The 25,398-nt window shown below is 39.5% G+C and overlaps 1 protein-coding gene and 1 pseudogene across 1 annotated transcript; one reads left to right on the forward strand and one right to left on the reverse strand.

The window, feature by feature from the left end:
- Positions 1–524: 524 nt before the first annotated feature.
- LOC140932202 (uncharacterized) lies at positions 525–12,589 on the forward strand. The gene is made up of 5 exons (XM_073381841.1): positions 525–720; positions 8,251–8,544; positions 9,935–10,243; positions 11,711–12,034; positions 12,468–12,589. Exons 1-5 carry the CDS (start codon positions 630–632, stop codon positions 12,587–12,589), a joined length of 1,140 nt encoding a protein of 379 aa, XP_073237942.1. The 5' UTR covers positions 525–629.
- A 5,242-nt stretch (positions 12,590–17,831) lies between these two features.
- On the reverse strand, positions 17,832–19,000 carry LOC140932203 (uncharacterized; annotated as a pseudogene).
- Positions 19,001–25,398: the final 6,398 nt, after the last annotated feature.

The following is a 25,398-nucleotide window of genomic DNA, read 5'->3' on the forward strand; positions in this document are numbered from 1 at the left end:
CGAGTGTTTCTCCTTACTTCTTGCGTGCTCTAGGCGCTTCCAAAAAAATTTTCCAATAGAACAGAGCACAGTCAAGGCTTCTGTATTTGTTTTACGATAAAGAACCCGTTAAATTTCCCACGCATCACTTTTTAATTTTCAAAACAAACTTTAATTTCAAAGCCAACGATTGAGAGACTACAGCTTTAGCTCCGTGTTTTAAACTCCCATAAGGCGCAGATGTCACGCAAAATTGACCATAGACCAATTTTTCATGCCGAACTTAGTGAAATTGTGAAGTTCCATAAGGATTCGTCGCAAAGTAACAGCCGACAAAGTTTTTTGCGGGAAAAGTATGACGTAGGTGTAAGATCAACAATGCCGTTTCCTGGCGTTCAGATCGTGGGCACGGCTCAAAGAGATATGTGAGCAGCAAAAAAAAAAAACGACCAGAGGGTGGGTTTATCTCGGCGGGGGTTTATCAATCCCTAATGTGCAGCCAATCAGGGTACGCGACATTTTATTATAAATAAAGGGACAATAAACTGTTTGGTTTTGTCGCAGCTCAGCATCCTACGCTTTTAGTTTTACAGGAATTCCAACTGGGAAACTATCGACAGTCCCAACAAACAAGTTATTGTTTCTCAAACATGAAGAGACAGGCCTTCCTGGGAAGACATTTTCAGTTTTGCTCCATGAAATTCATGCTGTTCTTTTTTCTGTCAAGCCTTGTTATCCAAGGTAGGTCATATAAGTCTTAACCAGGAGAAATCAGCTCTGTATTAACATATTTTAATATGCGTCATGATATACCGGAGCCGAGAAGTAAGTTAAGAAGTATGTGCTAAAACTCATACTTCTTATCATTTTGTGGTTTGCTCTGTATTCTCCAGTATAATTTTAGTTTCATGGAGTTGAAACAACAAATTCCTCACCCTATTTCCTTGCTTTTTGCCCATGAAAAGGCCACTCTGTTTTAGCCTTAGGGCCTGGAAAAAGTTGCAAAGAGTCCATAAATCTGGTAAAAATTTTTAAGTGCATTTTCCAGAGTAATATAATTGTTGTTGTTAACAGATGTCCATGTCACAGGCTTTTACTTTAAAAAAAAAAACTATAAAAGTTAATGAATTAAAAAAGAATTGTTGAAACTCTGTTTGCCGGGTCTTTCAGACGAAATCAAAGTTGCTAACCTGACGATTTGTTGCGAAACGCGCGACGAAGCTGACGTCCGCAACTACCCATAGAGATTCCTGAGATTCTTAAGGTCAAGACATTTATGATACTTTATTTTGCCCACTGAAGAGGGGAACAAATACATTTTTTGAAAAAGGTCAACAAAGAACAAGATTTTAAGATACACTACATCAGTTTTGTCTGTAAGGAACGATGTTTGGATTTTGGTCTTGGCTGTGTGAATTTTTGTTCGCGCCCAGACAAGTTATCGGGGGACGATTCTGTCACTTTAATTTAAAATCTGTGGACCAAATCCTATGATGTTACCAATATGGAACTGACTTCTTTGACAAAACGTTTGCATGGTGACGTCAATAAAATTTTCTTGGGAGTTTAAATTTTTTTTTCATATTCCACTATTCATTTGGAATAAAGAGGTTATTTGCGTTATAAATTGTAGGAAGTTTTACTGTTGATCGAAGTGATTGCATAAAAGATATCAGACAATACGTTATTCCAGCTATGTAGAGTTTTGCAACATATGCTTTTATAGATCCTTCTGGATCAAATAGGCCCACGTGTGCGACATGCACAGCCATTTCGCAAGACCCCTGTGTGAGATATTTTCCTATCTTTGATAAGTTCCTTAGACGATAAAACTTTACAAGGAGAAGATAAAAAAGAGAAGATGACAAGAGGAGCGGGGAGGAGGCGATTATTCCAGGGAGGCGATTATTTTAAATGTTTCCGTCAAAGGGGGGCGATTATTCCAGGGAGGCGATTAATCGAGGGACGGCTATTATTCGAGGAAATACGGTATGCAGTTTTAGCATGTACAAAGACAACTGGGGAATATCAGTAAACGACGGTGCACATGGAAAAATTCTTGCAGGAAAAAACCTCTACTAGCAAGAAAAAAACCTCTGCTGGCAGGGAAAAAAGCTAGTCGGAAAAACGTCTGTACTAGCGGGGTTAGCAGGTATCATTGAAGGTCATTCTACGCCAGGAAGATGATAAGAGAGAACATGCGAGAATCAGTCTGAATTGCGACTTACATTACTTCATATTGAGATAACAAGAAATGAATATGTGATAACTAAACTGATAACATAATTAAATACCACTCAAATATAGAAGGCCTAAAGGTGGTTTCCACTGTCGTGTAGTTTTTCTGTGGGTACGCACGTAAATAACGAGGTAAGCATCACGTTTACCTCAAACGGCAAAAGCGAATTTGTACCACGTGACAAAGGTTCCCCTTTACTTGTCGTTTACTGATCATTATTTCTACTCATAAAAAAATTGTCACGCAATTTTTTGTCCATAAGAGTTGTTTTGAGCTGTTTTATCTGCTCATTTTCTATTTTGAAAGATTCTCATCTTGAATCAGACGTTTCTTGTTACGGGTGGCATTTCATGATTGCCTCTATTTCATTTGTACGTAAATTGGATCATGTACCGGAGAAAAGTATTTACGTACGAGGAAGTTCTCATGTGGCCATGTCAGTCAGGGGCACCCAACGACAATATAGCTCAAAACCATTGTTAAACGTATTTTAGTATTTAAACGGTAGATATAGGCATATTTTATTCCGAAAAATTTTTCATCTGTTCGGATTTTCTAGTTGAAAGTCTAGTGGTCAGAAATTATAGCGATCAAAACTTACCATTCTAGGTGACCTTTTTACGGTACAAATCCGTTAAAAATGGGCAATTATACCATCTTTTAGATGTTCGAAAATCCTAGGAGAAGCAGGCAAGCAAGAAATTTTACTACAAATGTTCCGAAAATTCTAGATCTCAAATCGTCTTCCGAACAGATATTTTTGAAAAATTAACGTTGGGTGCCCCTGATATGCACGTGATGGACAGTATCAACAACGATTGTTATAGCCTCTCACCGGGGAGCTCGTATTAGGACGCGAAAACATGCACAGCCATGGGTATTTTTCATTCCATGCGCATAACGAGTGGTAATTAACATATATTAAATTTTTCCAAGCTCAAATTTAAGCGATTTTTGAGGATTTTTTTAAGATCGGCATAAAAGGTTTCCGTGCAGAGAAACCTTGCAAAGATGTTATCCCCAAAAAGTAACTCCACAGTCAAAATTATAATATAGTGTTGCTAATAAATCGCCAGACTATAGTAACCGCACGCACGAGGTACCCTAGCCTCCCATCTCCTCAAATGATAGATATTCTAGGCAATATTCGCTTCTCCCGAAACAGATGTTTTATAGGAAACAGTCGTTGAGTATCCCTAACTAGGTTTCACTAAACCTGCACGCGGTTGGTATCGGCAAAAAGCTACAAACCAATCAAAAACTAAAAACACTGGTTTGACGGCAAACTCAAACAAAGACTTAAAAAGAACTTAAATAGCCAAGGTCAGCAAAGTGTAAGTCAAACATTTTGCAAGGCCAAAGTAACAAGATTGCTCAAAAATGCACAGTACTGATTGGCAATGTAAGCATGAATTACGTACGAGAAAATCAAAGATTAAAACAGGAAAGCATGGATAAAATCTTGACAACCTTGACCGCTAATCGGCTCCTGCCCTGACCTGCTTGATGAAACAAGCACGAACTTAAAAAACCAACAACAACAAAAAATTATATTTCTTTTTAGCTCCCGTTGAGGCTTTGTGTTGGAGACCGAACTATCGGGCAAATACACTTTACCATTTGAATTTTCTTTATATATCTTCTATAACCCTTCTTGCTGTGAGGATCTTTTTATTGCAGTTTTTCTACTTGGGAAGTGTTCACTGATCCAGCTCACCCCGCCAACATCCGGCCAGCAGCCCTCACTCAGTGGTTTGATGCTGTGGTTTTGTCTACATACCGTTTTTATTCGAACAAGCGCCCAACCTCGAATTTGCGCCCACCCCGAATAAGAGCCCACCCCCAACCCTATTCAACCCCCCTCCTTCTGTACCTGCTTCTTACAAATGTTACGATTTCGGACATCGAGCTAGGAGGCAGCGCCAGAGAATTCACTTATTGACTTAAGTAACAATGAGATTGAAATTCCAATTGAATTAGTACTAATAAGAGACTTTCCGAAGTCGGAGTTTTCTTCAGCGTATTTTAAAGAAACCTTGTTTGTTTATGTACATCTTCGCGTTTTGTTTCAAAATAAACATGCTACAATCGCTGAAAATATGGTAAAATTTAATAAGCGCCCAGCCTCGAATAAGCGCGCACTCTCAAGGTCCAAAAAATTTAATAAGCGTACGGGGCAGTTAATCGAATAAATACGGTAATTGTTTATGAGGATCTACCCCTTACCAAATCCAACACTGTTTTGAATGTATTTTTAAGCTATTTTTGAAAACTGTTTTTAACCTGTTTTGTGAAATAGGTTTTAAACAGGGTGAAAAGTGTATTTTTAATGTATTTTTCGACTGCTTTTAAAGGTTTTTTAACCTGTTTAAAACGCTATTAAAAAAGAATTTTTAATGTATTTTTAAATTCATTTAAAATATATAAAAAATTCCAGGGCTTTTGCAAGGCTCAAAACAGGTCTAAAATAGTTTTTAAATATCTTATAAATCGGAATAAAAACAGGATAAAAACAGTTTCAGAAACATATTTTAATTTGCTATACTATTTTAAAACTATTTTTAATGGCAATTTTAAACGTATTTTGAAAAAAACAGGTTTAAAATAGGTCCAAAAATATATTTTTAATATATTTTTCGACTGATTTTAAAGGTGTTTTAACCTGTTTAAAACGCTATTAAAATGTTATGCTTCAAAATATATTTTAATAGCTTTTTAATGGGTTTCGAAATTTAGTAAAATAATCGTATTTGCAAAAACAATAAAAATACTTTGAAAATAGTATTAAAATACCACAGAGGAAGAAAAGCAATAGCACGCGTATATTGTGAAAATGCATCAAAAATAGGATGCAAAAATGCAAAAACAGTATAAAATTGTAAGAAAATAGCCTTAGAGTTGTCTGAAAACAGTCCAAAAATCGGTCGAAAGAGCATAAAAACAGTACAAAAACAGGATGAAAATACCATTTAAATTCATGAAATAAAATGAATACAAAACCGTCGAAAATTACTCTGAAAAAGCAAGATTTACTTCTGCGAAATTTCTCCACACAGTCCTACGCTAGCATTTCACCGGAATTATCTCTTAGCCGATTACTTTACGTTGATTTCCCTACGAATTCTCGGGAAATTCTTATGGAATTTTTCAGAAATGTTGAAATCAATCTTTAGCCTGTGTACAAACCCCCTCCCCTCAATAAAAATCGGAGGGGAAGGGGGTCGGTACACAGGCTATCAATCTTCCGCTTCAAAAGAGTATTGCGTTACGTTACCGGTAAATAATAATCTACATACATGTAACTTACATTTTTTTATTATATTCACGGCTTTACTCAATTATTATCAGAAGCTTGCAGGCTACGCCTGAACGTTTAATTATTGGCTGATAAAGAACAACATAAGAATAACACCATCAAATTTACACGAGCATGAAAGAGGTCGGTGACGTGACATCAAGTGACTGAGAACAGCGAGCTGAGCATGGAACCCTGTAAAAACTAAAATTGCCGTACAGGCGGGAGTATATAAATGTTTACTACCCTTCATTTGTTTCTCATATGGCGTATACTTAAGCGTCTCAGTAACATGTTATGCATATATTGTGTATAATACTCACATAACAGAAGACTCTTGGATTAACACACAAGACAGCACAAGACCGCGTGCTTTGGAGAGAAACTGAACCAGATCCTTTCAAAGTACATAACAGTCGCTGAGGAATCATACCCACTTTTGATCCGTGATAAATGCAACATCTACGTGTTCAGACAATCCGCAGAGTTGAAATGTATACTTTTGTAAGATCGTAACAAACAGTAAAATCAAGCGCACCCGCCATCACAGCAACCGCCGGTACAATAATTTGAAATGAGCAAAGGACAAAGGACGGTTTGTTTATCACGTGCATTTGTCACATCACCGCGGCGCGAAGTCGTGATTTCAGTCGCGCGTGACATCTTAGAAGTAATATGCCATGCATGTGCGGAATAATCTATGAGAGAAAGATAACCATATGTCGGAGTTTATTCATATCTGAGCTTTGTTTCTTGATGTAATATATATGAGGTGAGATCTTAGCTTGGATAATTTATTTATTATGTAATTTCAAGGGCTTATTTTGGATAAACCTCTGTTGACCGCGTGCATCCGGTTCTCGGCCCGCGGCTTCGGCTGTTTGTGAAAAAATTTCTATATGAAATTAAAATGCGATTTTAAGAAGTTTCTTTTAAAAAACTTATGGAAAGTCCCGTAACTGCATTAATTGAATCACGGCTAAAATCTACGCGGAGATTTTCGCAGAGAGCTTGCAGGTAATGAACAGTGAGGAACGGATAGATCTTTTATCGGAACACTGTCACAGTTACGTGTTGTCAGTCAAAGCTAAAACCTATTCCTAATTTTCTTCTCTTTTTTTATTTAATTTAGATTTAATTTTTCGCTCAGCTTCGAACTTTGTTGGGAGGAGAATCCGGTCCACAATATGTGACAGCTTGTTTTGAGTCATTTATGAGTTCGTGACGCGATGAAGGCTTAAAAATTAACTTTGTGCAATTGTTACTTTTATTTATATTCTGAGTATAAGTCTCCCAAAAGACATTACAGTATTGCACCCTAGTAATAATAAGTTATAAGTACACTACTTTAAAGTATTTACAATAAGGTAAGCATTTGATGACTTTAAGCAGACTTCAAATAGTTTATGGATAATCTGTTTTTATAGTCAGAGTGCTGTGTGCCCAAAATACAATTCAAATAGACCTCAAAACAGTGTTTAAGTACCCTATTTAAAAGTATTTAAAATGCGGTCAGTTCTTAAGGTTTTAAAACATATTTCAAATAGTCTATTTCAACTCTGTTTGTAACTTTGTCAGTGGATGCGTCTCAAAATACATTTTAGATACAACTCAAAACAGTGTTAAAGTACCCTATTTAAAAGGATTTAAAATACGGTCAGCATTTAGGCTCTTAAAACATATTTCAAATAGTCTATTTGAACTATGTTTATAACTTTGTGAGTGGATGCGTCTCAAAATACATTTTAGATACAACTCAAAACAGAGTTAAAGTACCCTATTTAAAAGTATCTTAATTACAATCAGCATAAAAGCCCTTAAAACATATTTCAAATAGTCTATTTGAACTCTGTTTGTAACAGTGTTAGTAGTTCTATGCCCAAAATACATTTTAAATACTCTATTTTAATCATATTTATTAAACAAAATACATTGTAAATTGATGAGAGAGGTTTTCCTTTACATGAAATACAATTTAACTACACTCAAGATATATTTCAAACAGGGGCGAAAATTTAAATTTTTTTGTCAAATAGTATTAAAATACAGGAAAATAGTGTTCAAATACTGAAAATACATTTTAAATACTTTAAAATCAGTTTCAAAATACATATGGTTTGGTAAGGGAGCAATGCAGTGAATAACCGTTTTAAAAAATGCGATAAAATCTGTTAGACTTCAAGAAAGCTATCTGCCTTGTTGATCAGTTGGAAAAATACTTCCATCAAGGAATTCTCCTCAAAAGATTCGTCCACAAGTAAACCACTTTTAAACATCTATTTTTAACCGCCTCATTGAGCCCTGACAATTAATTCAGGAATGTTCTGCCAGCATAAGTGGAGTTCAGTTGGCCCTAATCAGTAATCCTAAACAAAAAGAGCTAACAGAAAGCCTCAGTGCATTCCATTTAAATGAATGGTCTGAGCAAATAGTAACGAAATAGTACCATGTAAAAGAAATGCTGACGAGGTTTTGTTTGAATGGTTACACCATGGCGACACCATCCATACCCTGCAGGGTCTGTCTCAAAAGTTAGAGCTGCATACTAAAATAAATAGAACCATGCGAAAGTCGCTAAAGAGCTTTTTCAATTGAATGGTAACACCATAGGATTTCATCCACAGAGTCAAAAGTTAGAACTACATACTAAATAATATAAATAGTACCATGTGAAAGTACTGCTGCTGTTTTTAATATTTTGCAAAGAAATGTTTTAATTTATCGCTTTTTTATACAGACGTCTCGCCTGCAAGCATCAAGAGTTGTGAACTACGAGCTTCCTGCTCAAGTGAGTGTCAGTACTCCACTCAGAAGACAGTGGATCCAAGCTCTAACGCAACTGTAGGGTGCTCGATCATGAATAAAGGATCAACACAAGACTTGACCCGGGAACAAGTTAGAAAAGGATCAACACAAGACTTCACCTGGGAACAAGTTAGACGAGAGATTCATGGCAGCAAGAATGCGTATGATCTGGTGCTACAGCAGCAGCAGAATCCACATTGTTCGTGCACTCACATAACCCTCGCACGTAAGTACAACTTTCTCTAGAGTTTTGTCTTTATCTCATGAATACAGTACAGAAATCTCATCATCTGCCATCTTTTGTATTCTTAATGCGATAGAAATAACAGACTCACGTACCTTGACCGGTTTTAACCTGTTCGTCATGCTCTAGACTAATTTAACCGGTTTTAGTTATTTTTAGGTGGATGATGTCATAGTTTTTATTAATTATGTGCGTCATATCGTTATGTGGGTATGATGTCATTGGTTATTTGTATGGGTCATATCCATATTTGGGTATGATGCTGTCTAAGCTGCGTTTTGATAGGTGGACATCTCTCAGGAAGCAATTTGGTTGTGTTAAGCAACGACGACGGCGACGGCAACGAGAACGGCCGAGAAAAGCAATAGGTTTAGGGTGCGTTCCCTTGGGAAATATGGATTTAGATTTTAAAATCCGGATTTTGGATTTGCAATCGATTTCAACGATCGGATTTCAACGCTGAGATATCTGTTCTTGGATTCCCTTTCTTTCCGTTACTTTTGGGAAATCCGAAAAAGGATTTGACAGGAGCCCCTGGATTTGATTAACGGTTCTTTTAAGAAGAACAGCGGACTTGCACGCGCACGCATAATTAGCAAAAGGAAGACCACTATTCACGAGAATAGTTTTGCAAATCCTTTTTCGGATTGAGTCCCAATCTCTCAGAGCAGCTAACCAGAACAAAGGATTCTGCTCATCTTGCCTGGTCGCATAACCGGTCTTATGACTGACACCATGGACACTTAGGGAAGAGCAGATAGAAAATGATAATGCGCGAAAATGTGTGGGGGCTGGTGAGCAACGAGAGAGCGGGCAAGCGGCGAAAAAGTGAGTCCCGTCTCTCCCCAGCCACCAACAAATTTTATTCGATTCGCTTTCCCCACTGTTTAGGAGCCTATAACAGGCTAGTGCCTGTCAGGCACATACATGCCAACTCTCCCGGCTCCCGGTCTTGCGTACGGGTCACCAAATCTCCCGGATAAAATGGAGTTATGAGCTTTTCTGTACTTTAATTTAGAATTTATCCCGTTTTCTTCCAAAATTCAAATTTTCTCTGATTTATAATTCGGTTTCTGGGGTATTTCTGTGCGTATTTCAATTTCGCCATTACAATTATATCTATACTTCATGTAAGACTTAATATAATGTCTTAAGCCATTCCCATGTGATAACTTAGGGACTGGATCGAATTGTGCTTATGAGGAGCTCGGGGCCGGGGAGTGGGGAGGGGGGGGGGGGGGGGGGTGGGTGAGGTGGGTTGTTGATATTCGGGGGAGAGGGGTAATGCAAAAGGGAGAGTGTCCAGATTTTAGATTTCCAGAGGTTGGCATCTCTGCAGGCACCAAGAGTGAATATATTCCATTTCCCTCAGGTCCAGTTCAGAGAGTTTTCAAGCCCAGTTCCCCAGTTTGGTTTAACGAGAAAATTGAGTTAAACTGTACCTTCAAGGGATGGCCTCGTCCTACTGTAGTTTGGATCAACCCAGATGGTAACAAAATCAAAAATGGATCTGACGGTTTTGAAATCTACGAGGAACTAATCGGAGACGACAAGTTAAGTTCAGTTCTTAAGAATCCTCACATGCAAGAAAAACAATACGGCGAATATTGGTGCACTGCAGAGAACAGTATTGATGGCTGGTCAAGTAAATTGTCTAAGGTTACTGAGCTGATATACGAATGTAAGTAGTCTTAGTTGATACTTAAAGGGGAAATATATCTCGAGGATATTGTTTTAGATCAATTCTGCAGCAATGAAGTCATTTCTTAGTGCCTTCAACCATACACAAAATGCTGCGGTAGAGATATGAAGAAGATCCGGGGGGGACTCCGCATATGAAGGGGGTGGGGATGCTCGTCGGAAATTTTGAATTAAACCCCTAAAGGAGACCGATCTGGGCGTGGCCCAAGCTTTTTTTTGACCCCTTAAAAGAGACCATGTTGAAACACAGACGATATTATATTTTTATATTTTTTCACGTGCAACCCTAAACGAGACCTTCACGGCTAAATATGATGACGTTTTGCCCAGAACAACGTAAATGAGACCAAAATCCGAAATTTACACCCTTTTTCATATGCGGAGTCATTCTTCCCCCCCCCCCCCCCGAAGAAGATATTTGAAAAGGCAAAGGCCGCTTCTAGGAAAACACGTACGAAGACCTCAGCAAATGTTTTACTACATGCGAAGACAAATAGCAAAGTAAATTCCTACAAAATGCGGAAAAAATAAAGGTTACAATACAGACATAAACTATCCAAACACGGGAGGAGGGAGATAACAAACTATAGACGACTAAAATTACACATTGCATGAAAAGAAAGGAGCATAATTAGCAAAATAGCAGAGCGAGAGAAAAAAAAGAAAAGAATGCACGATAACGAGTAAGTGGAAATAAAAACGAAAAACAACAGGAAAAATTTGCCACAACAATATCAAACAAATTTCATAAGGGAGCGCTAACCATAATAAAATTCTTTGGTGAAGTTCTGCAGCTGTTCAACTGTCCGTTATACACCGGTCGCCGTAGAGTGCGGTTCCACTGTAATTTATGCTACTTTGTGCAATATTGTTTTAGCTGTCCCTTATTCAATCAATCCATCAATCAATAGACTATTTTAAGAGGGAAGCACGTGACAGTAGTGAAAGTGATGACCCTGTGGCCCTCTATAGAATAAAACTTAAGATATAAAAAATAGGAATGACTTACTTTAGAAATATTATAACATGCAAAACGAAATCGAAATAACTATTAATTATACATCTTTCTATATATCCAATACTATCAACACTATCATAAAATTAAGCAACAGACCACTCTTTCGATGGGTTTACCGGCGTGATAACCCACGCGGGATGTTTGGAAAACACGAGAAAAGCCTGTAAATCACGAACCGAGGGCAAGTGATTTACAAGCTTTCGAGTGTTCTCCCAACATTCCAAATGGGTTATCACGCCCCTAACACCATAAAAAATGCGGTCTATTGCTTTTAAAAAATAACTTTAAGTTTTCTATGACTTTACCGGCACAATAAACCATAGGTTTTTAACCAATCAGAAAGCGCGTACTATCTCAGTTATTTCATAATGAGTTATTTGTAAGGGAGTTATTCAATGCTTATTATATTTGGCTCATTATTCCAAACAGGTCCGTGGCCCATAAACCCAAACGTTTCTTCTTCCGAGGTTACCGCAGATACGTCTTCCAACAAAAGCTTCAAATGCATGATTGACGTGGATCCGGACTATTGTGCGGATGTCCTGGAGCTACAGTGGCGATTCAACGACAGTTCAGCGCCAATAAAAAGCGGGAAAAAGTATAAAATACAAGAGAAGAATACCAACAGCAAGTGCAAAAAAGAGTTTACCCTGACTATTAATAACTTCACTGTGGAGGACAAAGGAAATTACAGCTGCCAATCAATTTGCTACGAAGAAACCACATTCGCTGTATTTGAGTTAAAAGTAAAAGGTGAGACATTAAGCAAATTCTTAACTAACCAAGCGCCCTCATTTGCTTATTGAAGTCACGTGCCATCTTCGAATGAGACTGTTTCCCGCCATAAGTCTTCAAGCAGGCAATTCGCCTCACCCAAGTAAGGGAACCCGAGACAATCTTGGCTTCTAGATTCCACGCTATGGATTCCGGATATCAGGTACTGGATTTGTCTGAGAACTTGTACTCCAGATTCCAATCGATCGTGGGATTCCGGATTCCACATGCAAACATTTCCCAGATTCCGAAATCTGAATTCCCTTTCTTGGGGTGATTAGGCAATTTAAAATATGTGACGTCACGGGAAACGTCCATTTAATTTCTGTTAACGTTCATTTCCGCGCCGTTACATGTAATTAAGTGTAGCGTTAATTTCCGCGACCTTAACTGCCATTTTTTTTTACCCCAGTCTCTCAATACCTTCTGGCATTCTTGACAACTGAGAAAGAGGAGTACTTCTTGTCAGGGAAAGGTTCCGTCAGTAACAGTGAAAATGTGCAGAACTTGAAGTGGCCAGATTTCTTCGCTTAACCCCTTCGTACGTGTAAGGAAAAAACCAAGAACTTAAGTTTAACTAATTGCTCCTGATGTCTCAACAAGTTTCGTTTCGTTAATTTCCTTCATTTTGAAATGTTATTCTCTCTTTCGCGTTCATTTCTTTCATTGGGAAGCCTTTTTCTACTAAATTCGCGTTAATTTCCAATACCCTCATTTCATGGAGCGTTAATCTCCTATAATGTAAGGTATATAGTTCGGTTATGATCGCCAGGGGGAGGAATTTAAGAATGCGACGTAGGATTGAAACTTTTACGTTCACTTTCCGACAGATTTCTTTAATATCTTTTTGGAAAGTGAGAGAGTCGTCGATGGTTTCTCGAGAAGCTGGATATGGTTAATACTGACTAATTGATTACTCATTACATTAAACGGGGATGGCAAACTTGCTCTGTTGAAGATGATGGATTGGAATTAAGCATGAAAGTATACCATCAGTTTACCATCTGCATACAGTCTAAGAGAAATCGTAGTACTTAAAAAATGACGTCCTTTATAATAGTAAAGTCAACTCTTTTTAAGACGGAGACCTTGGGGACCTGCAGTATGTGTCTGTCTTAGAGAGATGTCCGTCTTATAGAGAGTCAAATAAAGGAAGTAAAGAAAGGCAGAGACCAACTCTGAGTGTCCGTTTTACAGAGGTGTCCGTCTTATAGAGGTGTTCGTTAAGAGAGAGTAGACTGTACATTCCAAAGAAGGAGGCCTATTATGGAACGCTGGGGAATACCTTGCTTTACAAATTTTCAGTCTGATCAGTTACGATCAATCTTGACATATTGCACGACGTTGAAAAGCGAACGTTTATTTTTACACTAGAACTCTTTGGGTTATATTATAAGTAACTGGTCCAACGAGAAACCAATTTAGTTTTTGTCAATGCCTAGAGTTGCAGAGTTGCGAGGAACATAGACTTATTAAAGACCATTGTGAACTCACAAATAAAATTGGAATTTCAGGACGAGGAGCAAATGCTTGCATTTCCGGTCACGTACTTTCCGACAAAGAACAGAATTAAAATATAAACAAACAACTGTGTTGGATAAATCTGGCCACGGTTGTGGCAGGTTTAATGAAATCAAAGCTAACAACACATCGATATATGTAAACCGATTAACCTACTGAATAAAAAATGGGGCGACAAAAATCCGCCACAAACTACAAAACAAAATATTTAAGAAAAGGAAAAAAGAAGAAATAGGAAATACCGTGAACAATAATAACCTGCAGGCAGGTGAAGGGGGAGGAGGAGGGAAAGATTTTGCTCGAGATCTGACCGAGTTGATGACGAGGGAGAGAAGGAAGAATTACTGGGAAAATATCTCGATATACCTACCTAACCCTGACACCGCCCTATAACCTAATTGGCTAGATTTGCGGTACCTGGTACAGCCTGACCTAGCGAGTTATCATGTGAGTATCATGCCTTGCCATAAATTACATTATGTCTGCCGTAATGTCTAGTTTTATATCAAGGCATGTGTTCTAAACAAGGCCCAACTCTGCGCGAGCTCTGCTTGGATTTCCGGTCACGTACTTTCCGACAAGGAACAGAATTAAATTATAAACAAACAACTGTGTTGGATAAATCTGGCCACGGTTGTGGCAGGTTTAATGAAATCAAAGCTAACAGAATCACAACACATCGATATATGTAAACCGATTAACCTACTGAATAAAAAATGGGGCGACAAAAATCCGCCACAAGCCACACAACTGTGGCTGAAGCCCCACAAAAAGAAGCAAAGCTCGCGTGAAAGCTGGAAAGCGAAAAATTGTTGGACACTTTTAAAACTATGAAGAAGAAGAAGAAAATAAAAATTTGTCAATACTAAACGTGACGCCAACGAAACGGCAGCCCTTGTCTGAACCGTGAAATTGAACGTACAAATTAGAGAGATGATAATCGATAGGAAAATTTGGACTTAAAAATTGTCAACCAAGTAGCAGCCCAATGACTGACCTACGCAACCGGCATAAGAACAAAAGTACTAAAACACCGCCTAACATTAAGACAAGGGAAACGAGAAATAATGCCAACCAAGTAGTAGCCCAATGACTGACCTACCAAAAAGGCATAATAACAGAACGAACTAAGTCATACGAAACGAGAACTAATGCCAGCCAAATAGCAGCCCAATGACTGACCCATTCAGCCGGCCTAAAAGCAGAATGAATAAGATTAGGAACTAACAACTCAAAGGTCAGTTAAAAATGGTTGTCTAAGCCCACCAAGTAGCAGCCCAATTGTCTGACCTACTTTCGACACGTGGGCAAATCAATTAATTAGCGTGAAGAACTTCCGACCTCAAATAAACTTTAAATGCGTCGGATTTCCAGCGACCAAAAGCACGAATTTGCGCGTCAGAATAACCTTTTACAGCGGCATGGCACGCGCCGCCAATGCGAAAGCTATGAGTCTTGTACCGACTACTGTCCAGACCACAGTAAGATAAGCACTGCTGAAGTGCGACATTGAATTGGTGAACAGAGATGGCGGTCTGATCAGCGTGACAAAAAAGTGGCCCTGGACGAGTTCCCCTGATATTACAAAACTGATATAGGGCTGTAACAGGGCAAAAAGTGGAAGAGACATCCTTTGCAAGTAAAATGTCAAAAGGTCTCCGACTAGCGTTATGCTTATACTCGGTAATAGTAATCTTTGCCCCCTGTACTTAGACTTGACGAAATAAGAATGTTAGATTACTGTACTGAACGACAGAACGCGCAAATCGTGTGCTCTTGGACGCCAGCTCACCTATGCGAAAAAGACCGTAAAACGCGACAAGAAACATCGCCGAAAAAAGAGAACGTTGAAATGCCGAAGAGTTAGAAAAAGTAAGAGAGCGAATCAGCTGGTGCAATATGGGCCGTGTAATCTCAGGTAAATTAAGGCATGGGTCCTCAATAATTCAGTAAAAAAGTGATGGGGGGTGGTCTATCTCTGAGCACGTAAGCAGTAGAAAGATGAGACTTTGCCAGATACATACATGTGTGGTTTCTGTCAATTAGGTCATGTTCAATTATGCAAATGTTGTCACGTGACTGCACACGGCCAGAAAACAATAAAAAGTCTTTAAACAAAAATGGCAACACTTTTTGTTGTGAGTTATTAAACCGGACTGGTTTAGGACAATGTTTAATGCAAGCATCTACAAGACTGTGCTTGGCCTTTTTTGAATTTTTTACTGTTTTAGAAAATAAACGGCTTTTTCAACTAGACCCAGTCCCCCAAAGCAATTGTATCCCATCTTAACGCCTTCGATTTTAAATATCTAAAAAAGGCCAAGCACAGAATTGATACATTAAACGGCATTAACATTATGCAAGCGGTAAAATAATTGAAGACACACGAAAAAGTGTTGCCGTTTGAAGAACAAGTTTTTTCAACCAATGGAGGTCACGTGACCTAATTTGCATAATTTTAAAGCTTAAAATTGACACAAACTAAAAATGTGGTTAGCTGGCAAAGTTTTTATGTCTCTTCATCTAAAGCTCTTAGATATAGACCACCCCCTCACTTTTGAAGAGAGCAAATTAAGGCAAATTGAGGCCCATGCCTTAATTTACCTGAGATTGGCAGACGAATGTCCGACGGCTGTTGACGGCTCAAAGCTGTCAACAGCTTGTCAATTAGAAAAGATTTGGTAGGGTCATTAAAACCTTTGAGCTTATGTGCATAGGAAATGGCAGAAAGATATGATTTGATCGTGGAACAGGCCAATTTACGAAACGAGAGATAAGAAATAAAAAGAGGGATACAAGTAGGGGGTAAAGGTAAAGGAGGATTGGTTGAACCGTACAAGTGAGCATAGAATTGGCGGAAAACGACCCGCGAGCTGGCTGTGAGAGTAGAATTTAGTAGACCTCTCAAGTTAGCACCCAACTCTTCGGCAATAGGTTCTCGGGGATAGGGGTCGGGAGCTGGTCGGCTTCTGGTGAAAGTTCCTTGAACTTTGTTACCTGGGAACGTGAAATGTAATCGGCACTAGAATTGATTAACCCAGGAATATGGCGAGCTTGAAATATTATGTTATGTTTAAGGCAGCTTAGCACTAAATCCCCTAATAGCACCATGATACCCTGGTGTTTAGACGTCTGATTATTAATAATGTCAACAACGGCGGCATTGTCAGTGAAAAATATGATACGTTTATCTGCCATTATGTGCCCCCAAATGTGAAGAGCAATGACAATGGGAAAAAGCTCCAAAAGCGCGATGTTATAAGATTTCCAGTGGTTCGGCCAAGTTCCGTGAAGCCAATGGCGATCAAAGACCGCACCAAAACCTATCGAACCTGCGGCATCAGTATAAAGCTGAAGACTCTGGGATGTTTCCCAAACGTCACTTAAGAAAAACGATCGCCCGTTAAAATCGTCAAGAAAACGGAGCCAAAGCATGATATCTAATTTAGCGCCTCGCGAAAGACGAATGTGATGATGAGGCTTGTTGACGCCTTTGGTAAGATCTATCATGCGACGCAGAAAAGCGCGACCCGGAACAACCACGAGGCATGTAAAATTCAATAAACCTATCAGTGATTGGAGTTCCTTTAGGCAGACGGAGCGCCGGGCCTGGAAATTTTGTAACATCGCACGACACTTGAGAAGTTTGTCTTCTGGTAGGCGAGCCTCTTGGCGTACAGAATCAAGCGTAATTCCAGCAAATTGTAAAACAGTCGCGGGACCCACCGTTTTTTCAGGGGCCAAGGGAACGCCAAGATAATTACACATCAAAATAAAATTATCTAAGTCGTGTTCACATTGTCCTTTGCTTTGGGCTATGAACAAAAAATCGTCTAAAATATGTAATACTGCGCAAGCACCAAGATGATTGATGGACAACCACTCAAGTGCCGTACTAAATGCTTCAAAAATCGCACAGGAACTGGAAAGCCCCATCGCGAGACACCTATCAAAATAGTACATGTTGTCCCATTTCAAACCAAGCAAGGAATAGTCAGCAGGGTGAATAGGAATTATACGGAAAGCAGATTTCACGTCGGTTTTGGCCATAAAACAAGTGAAAGGACCAACAATTCTCCCTGCATCACACTCCTTGCGTAATTTAGCATGCGTTACCACTGGCTGATCCAGAGTGCTTTTAAGATTAGGAGACTCAGACGAAAACCGCTCACCAACAAAGTGAATACGAAAACCAAAACGAAAACCGTCAACAAGAAATTGTTTTAAAACTCTGTCATAACCATGCAGCAAAAAATCAAGCCGATCCACTCTTAATGGCCTGACTGGCTTGCTGTGGAGAACCCGATGTACTATCTCGTTTGCCTTTTGAACTGAAAGGGAATCCACTTTTGGGCGCCGAAGCTGAGCACTGGCCGCCCGGGTGTTTTCCACCACATTTAAAACACACGTGTTCGAATTTGCATCCGGAACAGTGCTTACCTGCTTGAAAGGCCCAGCAGGTCCCTTTCGGAAAGAATTGAGAACGAAAACGTGGTTTGTTGGTGGGCGGTTGCGGTTTGCGAAAAGTATTTGACGCCCGTAACCACAACTCCCAATGTATCCTATCCCATGGATACTGCTCTGGTGCCGATTGTCTTACGTAACGAAATTGTTCATCATACCAATGCCAATCTCCCCCCTTTGCAGCCAGATCCCGGACCACCTCGCAATATTTCATTAATTGAGGAGTGTAATTGTTAAATCTTTCCGCGTAAACAGAAACGAAAATATTAACGCAGAGACCCACTGGGAAATGTTGGCTATTTTCTTAGAAACGTGACAGGGTTCAAGCGTCAGTTGAGGCTGGCTCGAAGAACCGGCGACTGACGGTGTCATAGATAATGAGTATTTCCCCTCCTGCTGAGGTGAATCAGACAATAACGATCCGAAATTAATATATTCATTCGCCCAAATTTTTGCTTTGATTTTGGAACTCACTCTCGAAGTGAGAGGGACAGAAACACTGGTGAATTGAACTTGTGGTCTTTGATCATGCGGACCCGTGTTAACTAGGTCTAAAGGATCAACTGCTCCAATACCTGACTGAGGATTGGTGATGACATGGACGTCGTCATCCACAGCCTGTTCAACAAGTCCAGTTGGCGCTTGCGCAACTACTGGCGTTGGGGAGTTGTTGTCGAGCAGCGAAGCCAATTTCTCAGGCGAGAAGGCCGTCTTTACTGCTTGTGTAATTACGGCAGAAATGGTAGCGGTGATTGCGTCGACATCCACGGACACTGTACCTGGGGATGAACTTGAAGGGTTTGAAGCAATCACGTTAGCCTGCTCAGTTGTAGTGTTCTCATGAACAGTGGGCGCCTCCTCAGGACACAGTCTTGGCCGCCTGGCTCTCTTGTTGGTGCGAACGGATGGAATGGCGGTGGGCGCTGTAGCTTGAGTTGCTGGTCGTTTTCGCGGACGCATTTTTTACAAAAAAGACTACTGAAACTGGCAAAAATAAACAAGACTGAGACAATTAACAGCACTGCAGGGGATACGAATATACCCCGCGAGCCATTGTTGTCTGTAAAATTACTTAGCACTTGGGAGAGGCAGTTCAAGATATATATAGCCTAACAGGCTCGACGTAGCCACAAAAGAAATTGAAAAATATAAGTGACAAAATACGATAAATAAGACAGCAGTAACAGTATAGAAAAAAGCCAAGTTCCATGAAAAAACGTGCATAATCACTAATACCGAGTGCATTGGACACACCTCCCAAAAAAGGGGGCGGTCAAAAGTGGTTGTACACTCAAAATAGTAAAGCGAAAGCACAAAATAACATAACCAAAGCCGCAAAAATAAACACGGTATTTAAACCGTGCATGAACAAAGTAGCAAGCCTGCTTATAGGTAGGAAATTACTTCCCAACAACAAGTGAACAAAGGGCAAGGCTGCATAACATTCGGCTTGGTAAAGAGCAACAAATATCAAAATTAGGGAACTGGCAAATACATGGGAAAAAATTACTGCTGTTAACGACCTAAGAAAAATCGTATACATCTAAGAACTGCGCCTCTCAAACTGCGAAAATATTTATAATGTCCGAGTTTGTTTAAATGAACACCATCCCGAGCAAGAAAACGTAATTTACAACGCCAAAACCCTCTGTGACGCCAGTAAAATACATAAGGAATGGGTTCTACAACCACCTTCAGATACTTCGTTAACAAGTCAACCTGTTTGTTAAAAGAAGAGGCATCTTGCCTGTAAAGGGTTTGACAAACGCAAATCAATTCCACTCCATATGACTCATAAAGTAAACGACACAGATCTTCAATTGCCGAGCCAGTTTCAACGGCCGAAATGGTGGTAAGGTCATTCGTACCTAATTGCATGATCACTACATTGGGACCGAACTCCTCTATATACCTAAATCGTACTCCCTAGTTTTAGAAACCGTTCTACCTCCAATCCCATGCCATCTTATGAGCAGATCGCCATCTAGACTTAAATTTTTCGCAATGCGCGCATTAAAATTGCGGCAAAGAAAATCGTGCACACGGCGAATGAAAGAGTGGCCCAGAATTAAAACACGGATTGGCGGCATGAGGAGAAGAGAATATAATCAAAGGAAGTACTTGCCTGAAAAGATTTTGCTCGAGATCTGACCGAGTTGATGACGAGGGAGAGAAGGAAGAATTACTGGGAAAATATCTCGATATACCTACTTAACCCTGACACCGCCCTATAACCTTATTGGCTAGATTTGCAGTACCTGGTACAGCCTGACCTAGCGAGTTATCATGTGAGTATCATGCCTTGCCATAAATTACATTATGTCTGCCATATGCATAGTGTCTAGTTTTATGTGACAATTTTTGAAATAAACGTAAAGTAGAAAACAGAAACTTTGACTGTAATTCCTTTAGAATAACAGGTAACACTAATTTTAAAAAGAAATTAACTAGCTTTGTATATTGAAATCTGTCTGGCGAAATCCAGCTATAAAAGTCAAAGTTGCAACTGAAATTCGCCGACACACAGCCGGCCCTGAAGCTGTTGTTTTTCGACCGTTCTCTGAACGACTGTTATGAATGAACACTGAGGAACGAAATAATACATACAGAAGGTATTTTTTGAAAAATTTATTTGAAAACCCAAATGTTTCTGTATTCAAATGAAATTCGCTTATTCCCGCGTAATGTGTCCGTTTAAACTCAACTAAAATTTTTAATCGATGCGATGAAAACTTCACAACAAAGCTGTCTCCAATTTGAGAAACTGCTTCATTTCAATAAAGCCTTTTTCAGGGTTCTGGATAATCATGCACCTATTAAGAAAATTAAAATCAAACATCGGAGATGAATTATTTCATTCATACTTCACATCGGAGATGTCTATTTATAAATGAAGAGATCAAAGAGAAAATGGCAAAAACAGATCAAGCTCATAAAATTTGCGCGCGAGACAAGTGCTCTTGTGGATTGGGAGTATTATCGGGACTGTCGTAATGACGTTAAGAGGGTATTACGAGAAGCGGAGAAGGAGTCTGTCCAGAATGAGGTTAAAAAGAATCAGAGCTCTAGTGAACAGTGGAAGGTGATACGGAATTGCATACCAACTAGGGAGAAGTCGCGCCCAGCTTATTCTAGGGATATGAAAGAACTTGCGACGGAATTCAATGAATTCTTTAGGAGGTGGGAGGGAGTACGTGCCGCAGAGGAAGCCAAAAGACTCGCATCAGTCAATGGTCTAACTACTTTACATCAAGAACTCCCTTTCAGTTTTGTTCCCGAAGAAGATGAGTTTCGATTTCGGGCTGCTACCTCTTTCGAGGTCAATCGGATTGTAGAGTCATCATTAGTCCTTCAAATAAAGCACCAGGGAAAGATAAATTACACATGGCAGTAGTGAAAGATGCTCTACTTGCCATCCTCCCGATTTTGACCGAGATCATAAACAGTTCACTTTTGACATCTGTATTTCCCTCACCATGGAAGGAAACTGAAACTGTTCCAATTCTAAAGGGTGGTGGAGATCCGGTAGTAGCCAACGGGAATAGACCTGTGTCGTTGTTACCTGCACTATCTACGATATGTCAACGAGTAGCCTTAAATCAATTCACCGAATATGCAATAAGGAGAAACTGTCTCAGTGGACAACAGAGTGGGAATAAGAAACGACATTCGACAGAGACACTCAATATTTTGATGTCAGATCTAGCCTTGGAGGCAATGGACCGCAAGCAAGTCACTGCCTTGGTGTTATTAGATCTTTCCAAGGCATTTGACAGCATTGATCACATGTCCTTGTTAAAGAAGCTACGTGCAATGGGTACCAATAAAGAAGCAATAGAATGGTTTAGAAGCTACTTGACAGGAAGAAAACAGTCGGTGAGAATCGGTTGCGAAACATCTGAACTCCGCCTAGTCTCGTATGGTGTACCACAAGGATCAATTTTGGCCCCGGCATTGTTTAATATCTACATCAACGATCTACCATCTGTACCTAAGGTAGGGTCGTTAGAGTACTATGTTGATGACTCGCAGTTATACCTCTCATTTCCTGTACGTGATGCCACCTTAGCCGCAGCTCAGCTGACAGAAGATCTTAGGAACATAGCCACATGGTGTTGTAAAAACAGTCTACTCATTAACCCAGAAAAAACAAAACTTCTTGTTCTGGGGACTCCGCAGTTGCTGATGAAGATACCAGATGATCTAAGCATTACACTACTCGGCAAGGAGATAACATCATCTAAGTCTGCGAAAAACCTAGGGGTTACACAATGGACTGTAATTTAACGTACGACGAACATATAACTCAATTAACTTCGAAATGTATAGGCAGCCTTTGTCAAAAAAATCGCGTAAAATACCTGTTGATAGGCGTACGTTGATCACTATAATTAATTCTCTCGTATTCAGTAAATTATTGTATTGTTCATCAGTATGGGCTAATACCACCAAGAAAAACATCGAGCTATTACAGACAGTGCAAAATTTTGCAGCCCGGATAGTTTCTGGAACGAGGAAATTTGATCATGTTACACCTATTCTTAAGCAGTTACAGTGGCTGCCATTTGTTAAACAACTTGAGGTTAGTAATGCTACCATGGTATTTAAATGCTTAAATGGTCTTGCACCTCCATATCTTTGTCAGAAGTTTAAAACCAGATCGGAAGTGCACGACTGCAACACTAGGAATAGGGACCACCTACATATACCACTCTGTAGGACGGCTGCAGGTCAGCGCGCGTTTACCTTTAGAGGCCAAAGGCTGTGGCATAGTCTACCAGACGAGTTTCAGTCTATCACTAATTCAGGTGTATTTAAAGTTAAAATAAAACAGCATTTTTTAAGAGTATTTTTGGAGAACTAAGTCTTAGATATTTGACATTGTAAATTTACTGAAAAGCCTTTTTGAGGAGATTAATAAAGTTATTGTTATTGTTGTTATTATTGAGCGTGTTTCCTAAAATATTTGCTTGAATTTAGCATTAGCTTGACCAAAAAGTTAATAACGCAATGCTAATTGATAAATTTACATTTCAAACAGACTTTCTCTTCTATAAAAAAAAAACACACAAAATGTACCTTAAATCTTCGCTCGCTCGATTATCCTTAAGCCGATTCTAGCCGCGAGAAAAACAGTGATTAATTCATCCAGGGCAAATTTGTCGCTTGATCTTTTGTCTTTTTTCCTTCGACACGACAGCTTAGTATTTTCTTCAACTTCCACTTTTTATCTGTGCATTTCATCGGTGTATTTTACCGTCAGGAGAGGAAATTTGTTGAATTTGCATAAATTTTACCGCGCTAGCTCAGTTTCTTGGGGTGCACCCTCGGGCAAATGGTAGTGGCTAACTGACCAATCAGAGCGCGCGATTTACTTTTGCTATGTTATAAATGTGAATGGCGCGATTAATAAGCGTTCCTTATCATACATTCCAATTTTCACATGTCCACAGGTTAGGGATAAGAAAGTATTGAGAAACACCAAGTACGAATAATTATCGTTACTGAACATACCTACGAATTTTAACATGTCCAAAGGCTAGGAATAAAACTGTATTTCGATGTGCCAAGTATGATTAAAAGGCGTTTCTGACCATACCTACTAATTTCAACATAGCTGCAAGTTAGGGCTAAAAAAATATTGACATTTGCCAAGTACGATTAATAAGCGTTCCTGACCATACCTACTAGTTTTGATATCTCAACAGGCTAGGGATAAGAAGGTATTAAGATTTACCGGGTACGATTAATAAGCGTTCCTGATCATACATTTCCATTTCAACGTGTCCAAAGAAAGAAAAAATTGAGATATACCAAGTACGATTAATAAACGTTCTTGTCTATACGAGGAGCCGCAAGCGGTGACATTTTTGCACGGCATCTGGCGGCACATCAAAGAATTTGGAATTGAAGGGCAAATTCCTAGAATACCTTCACCAGTTAAGCCAGAGAGAAGGTGTTTAAAAACCTCGGGATCCTAAACAACATGTCAAGCAAAATATCACTTAGAGCTTTTCGCTAATGAAGAGCTATCACGCGGCGAAGCTTGAATTAGACATATCGAAATAGGAACTCCTGTCAATGAAAGCATCTGAAGTGATCGTCACGTTCTCACTCAGTGTAGCAAAACATCGACGAATTGCTGCTGGCAAAAATCTGGTGCACGGGGATATGCATTTTCCTTTTTCAGAGAAAGGAATCAGAGCTGCTTTTCAGGAAGGAGAGGACAAAATTTCCGGGAGAGAGGCATTCAATATTTTACCCACGAGGTTACAAAAAGAAAACGCAATGATTATTAGAATTTGGCATAACCATCAGGTATATTCTACGCACGAGGTTACAGAAAGCCGAAATGCAGTTATTATTAGATTTTAGTGTAACCATCAGGTATGTTCTACCCACGAGGTTACAGAAAGCCGAAATGCAGTGCCGGATTATTAGAGTTTAGTGTAACCATCAGGTATTTTCTACCCACGAGGTTACAGAAAGCCGAAATGCAGTGCCGGATTATTAGATTTTAGTGTAACCATCAGGTATGTTCTACCCACGAGGTTACAGAAAGCCGAAATACAGTGCCGGATTATTAGATTTTAGTGTAACCATCAGGTATGTTCTACCCACGAAGTTACAGAAAGCCGAAAAGCAGTGCCGGATTATTAGAGTTTAGTGTAACCATCAGGTATGTTCTACCCACGAGGTTACAGAAAGCCGAAATGCAGTGCCGGATTATTAGATTTTAGTGTAACCATCAGGTATGTTCTACCCACGAGGTTACAGAAAGCCGAAATACAGTGCCGGATTATTAGATTTTAGTGTAACCATCAGGTATGTTCTACCCACGAGGTTAGAGAGAGCCGAAATGCAGTGCCGGATTATTAGATTTTAGTGTAACCATCAGGTATGTTCTACCCACGAAGTTACAGAGAGCCGAAGTAAAGTGATTATTAGATTTTAGTGTAGCCATCTGGTATGTTCTACCCACGAGGTTACAGAGAGCCGAAATGCAGTGATTATTAGATTTCGGGGTAAACATCAGGTATGTTCTACCCACGAAGTTACAGAGAGCCGAAATGCAGTGACTATTAGCCATCAGGTATGTTCTACCCACGAGGTTACAGAAAGCCGAAATACAGTGCCGGATTATTAGATTTTAGTGTAACCATCAGGTATGTTCTACCCACGAAGTTACAGAAAGCCGAAAAGCAGTGCCGGATTATTAGAGTTTAGTGTAACCATCAGGTATTTTCTACCCACGAGGTTACAGAAAGCCGAAATGCAGTGCCGGATTATTAGATTTTAGTGTAACCATCAGGTATGTTCTACCCACGAGGTTACAGAAAGCCGAAATACAGTGCCGG

The sequence above is a fragment of the Porites lutea genome, chromosome 3 (genome assembly GCF_958299795.1).
Source record: "Porites lutea chromosome 3, jaPorLute2.1, whole genome shotgun sequence".
NCBI lineage: Eukaryota > Metazoa > Cnidaria > Anthozoa > Scleractinia > Poritidae > Porites > Porites lutea.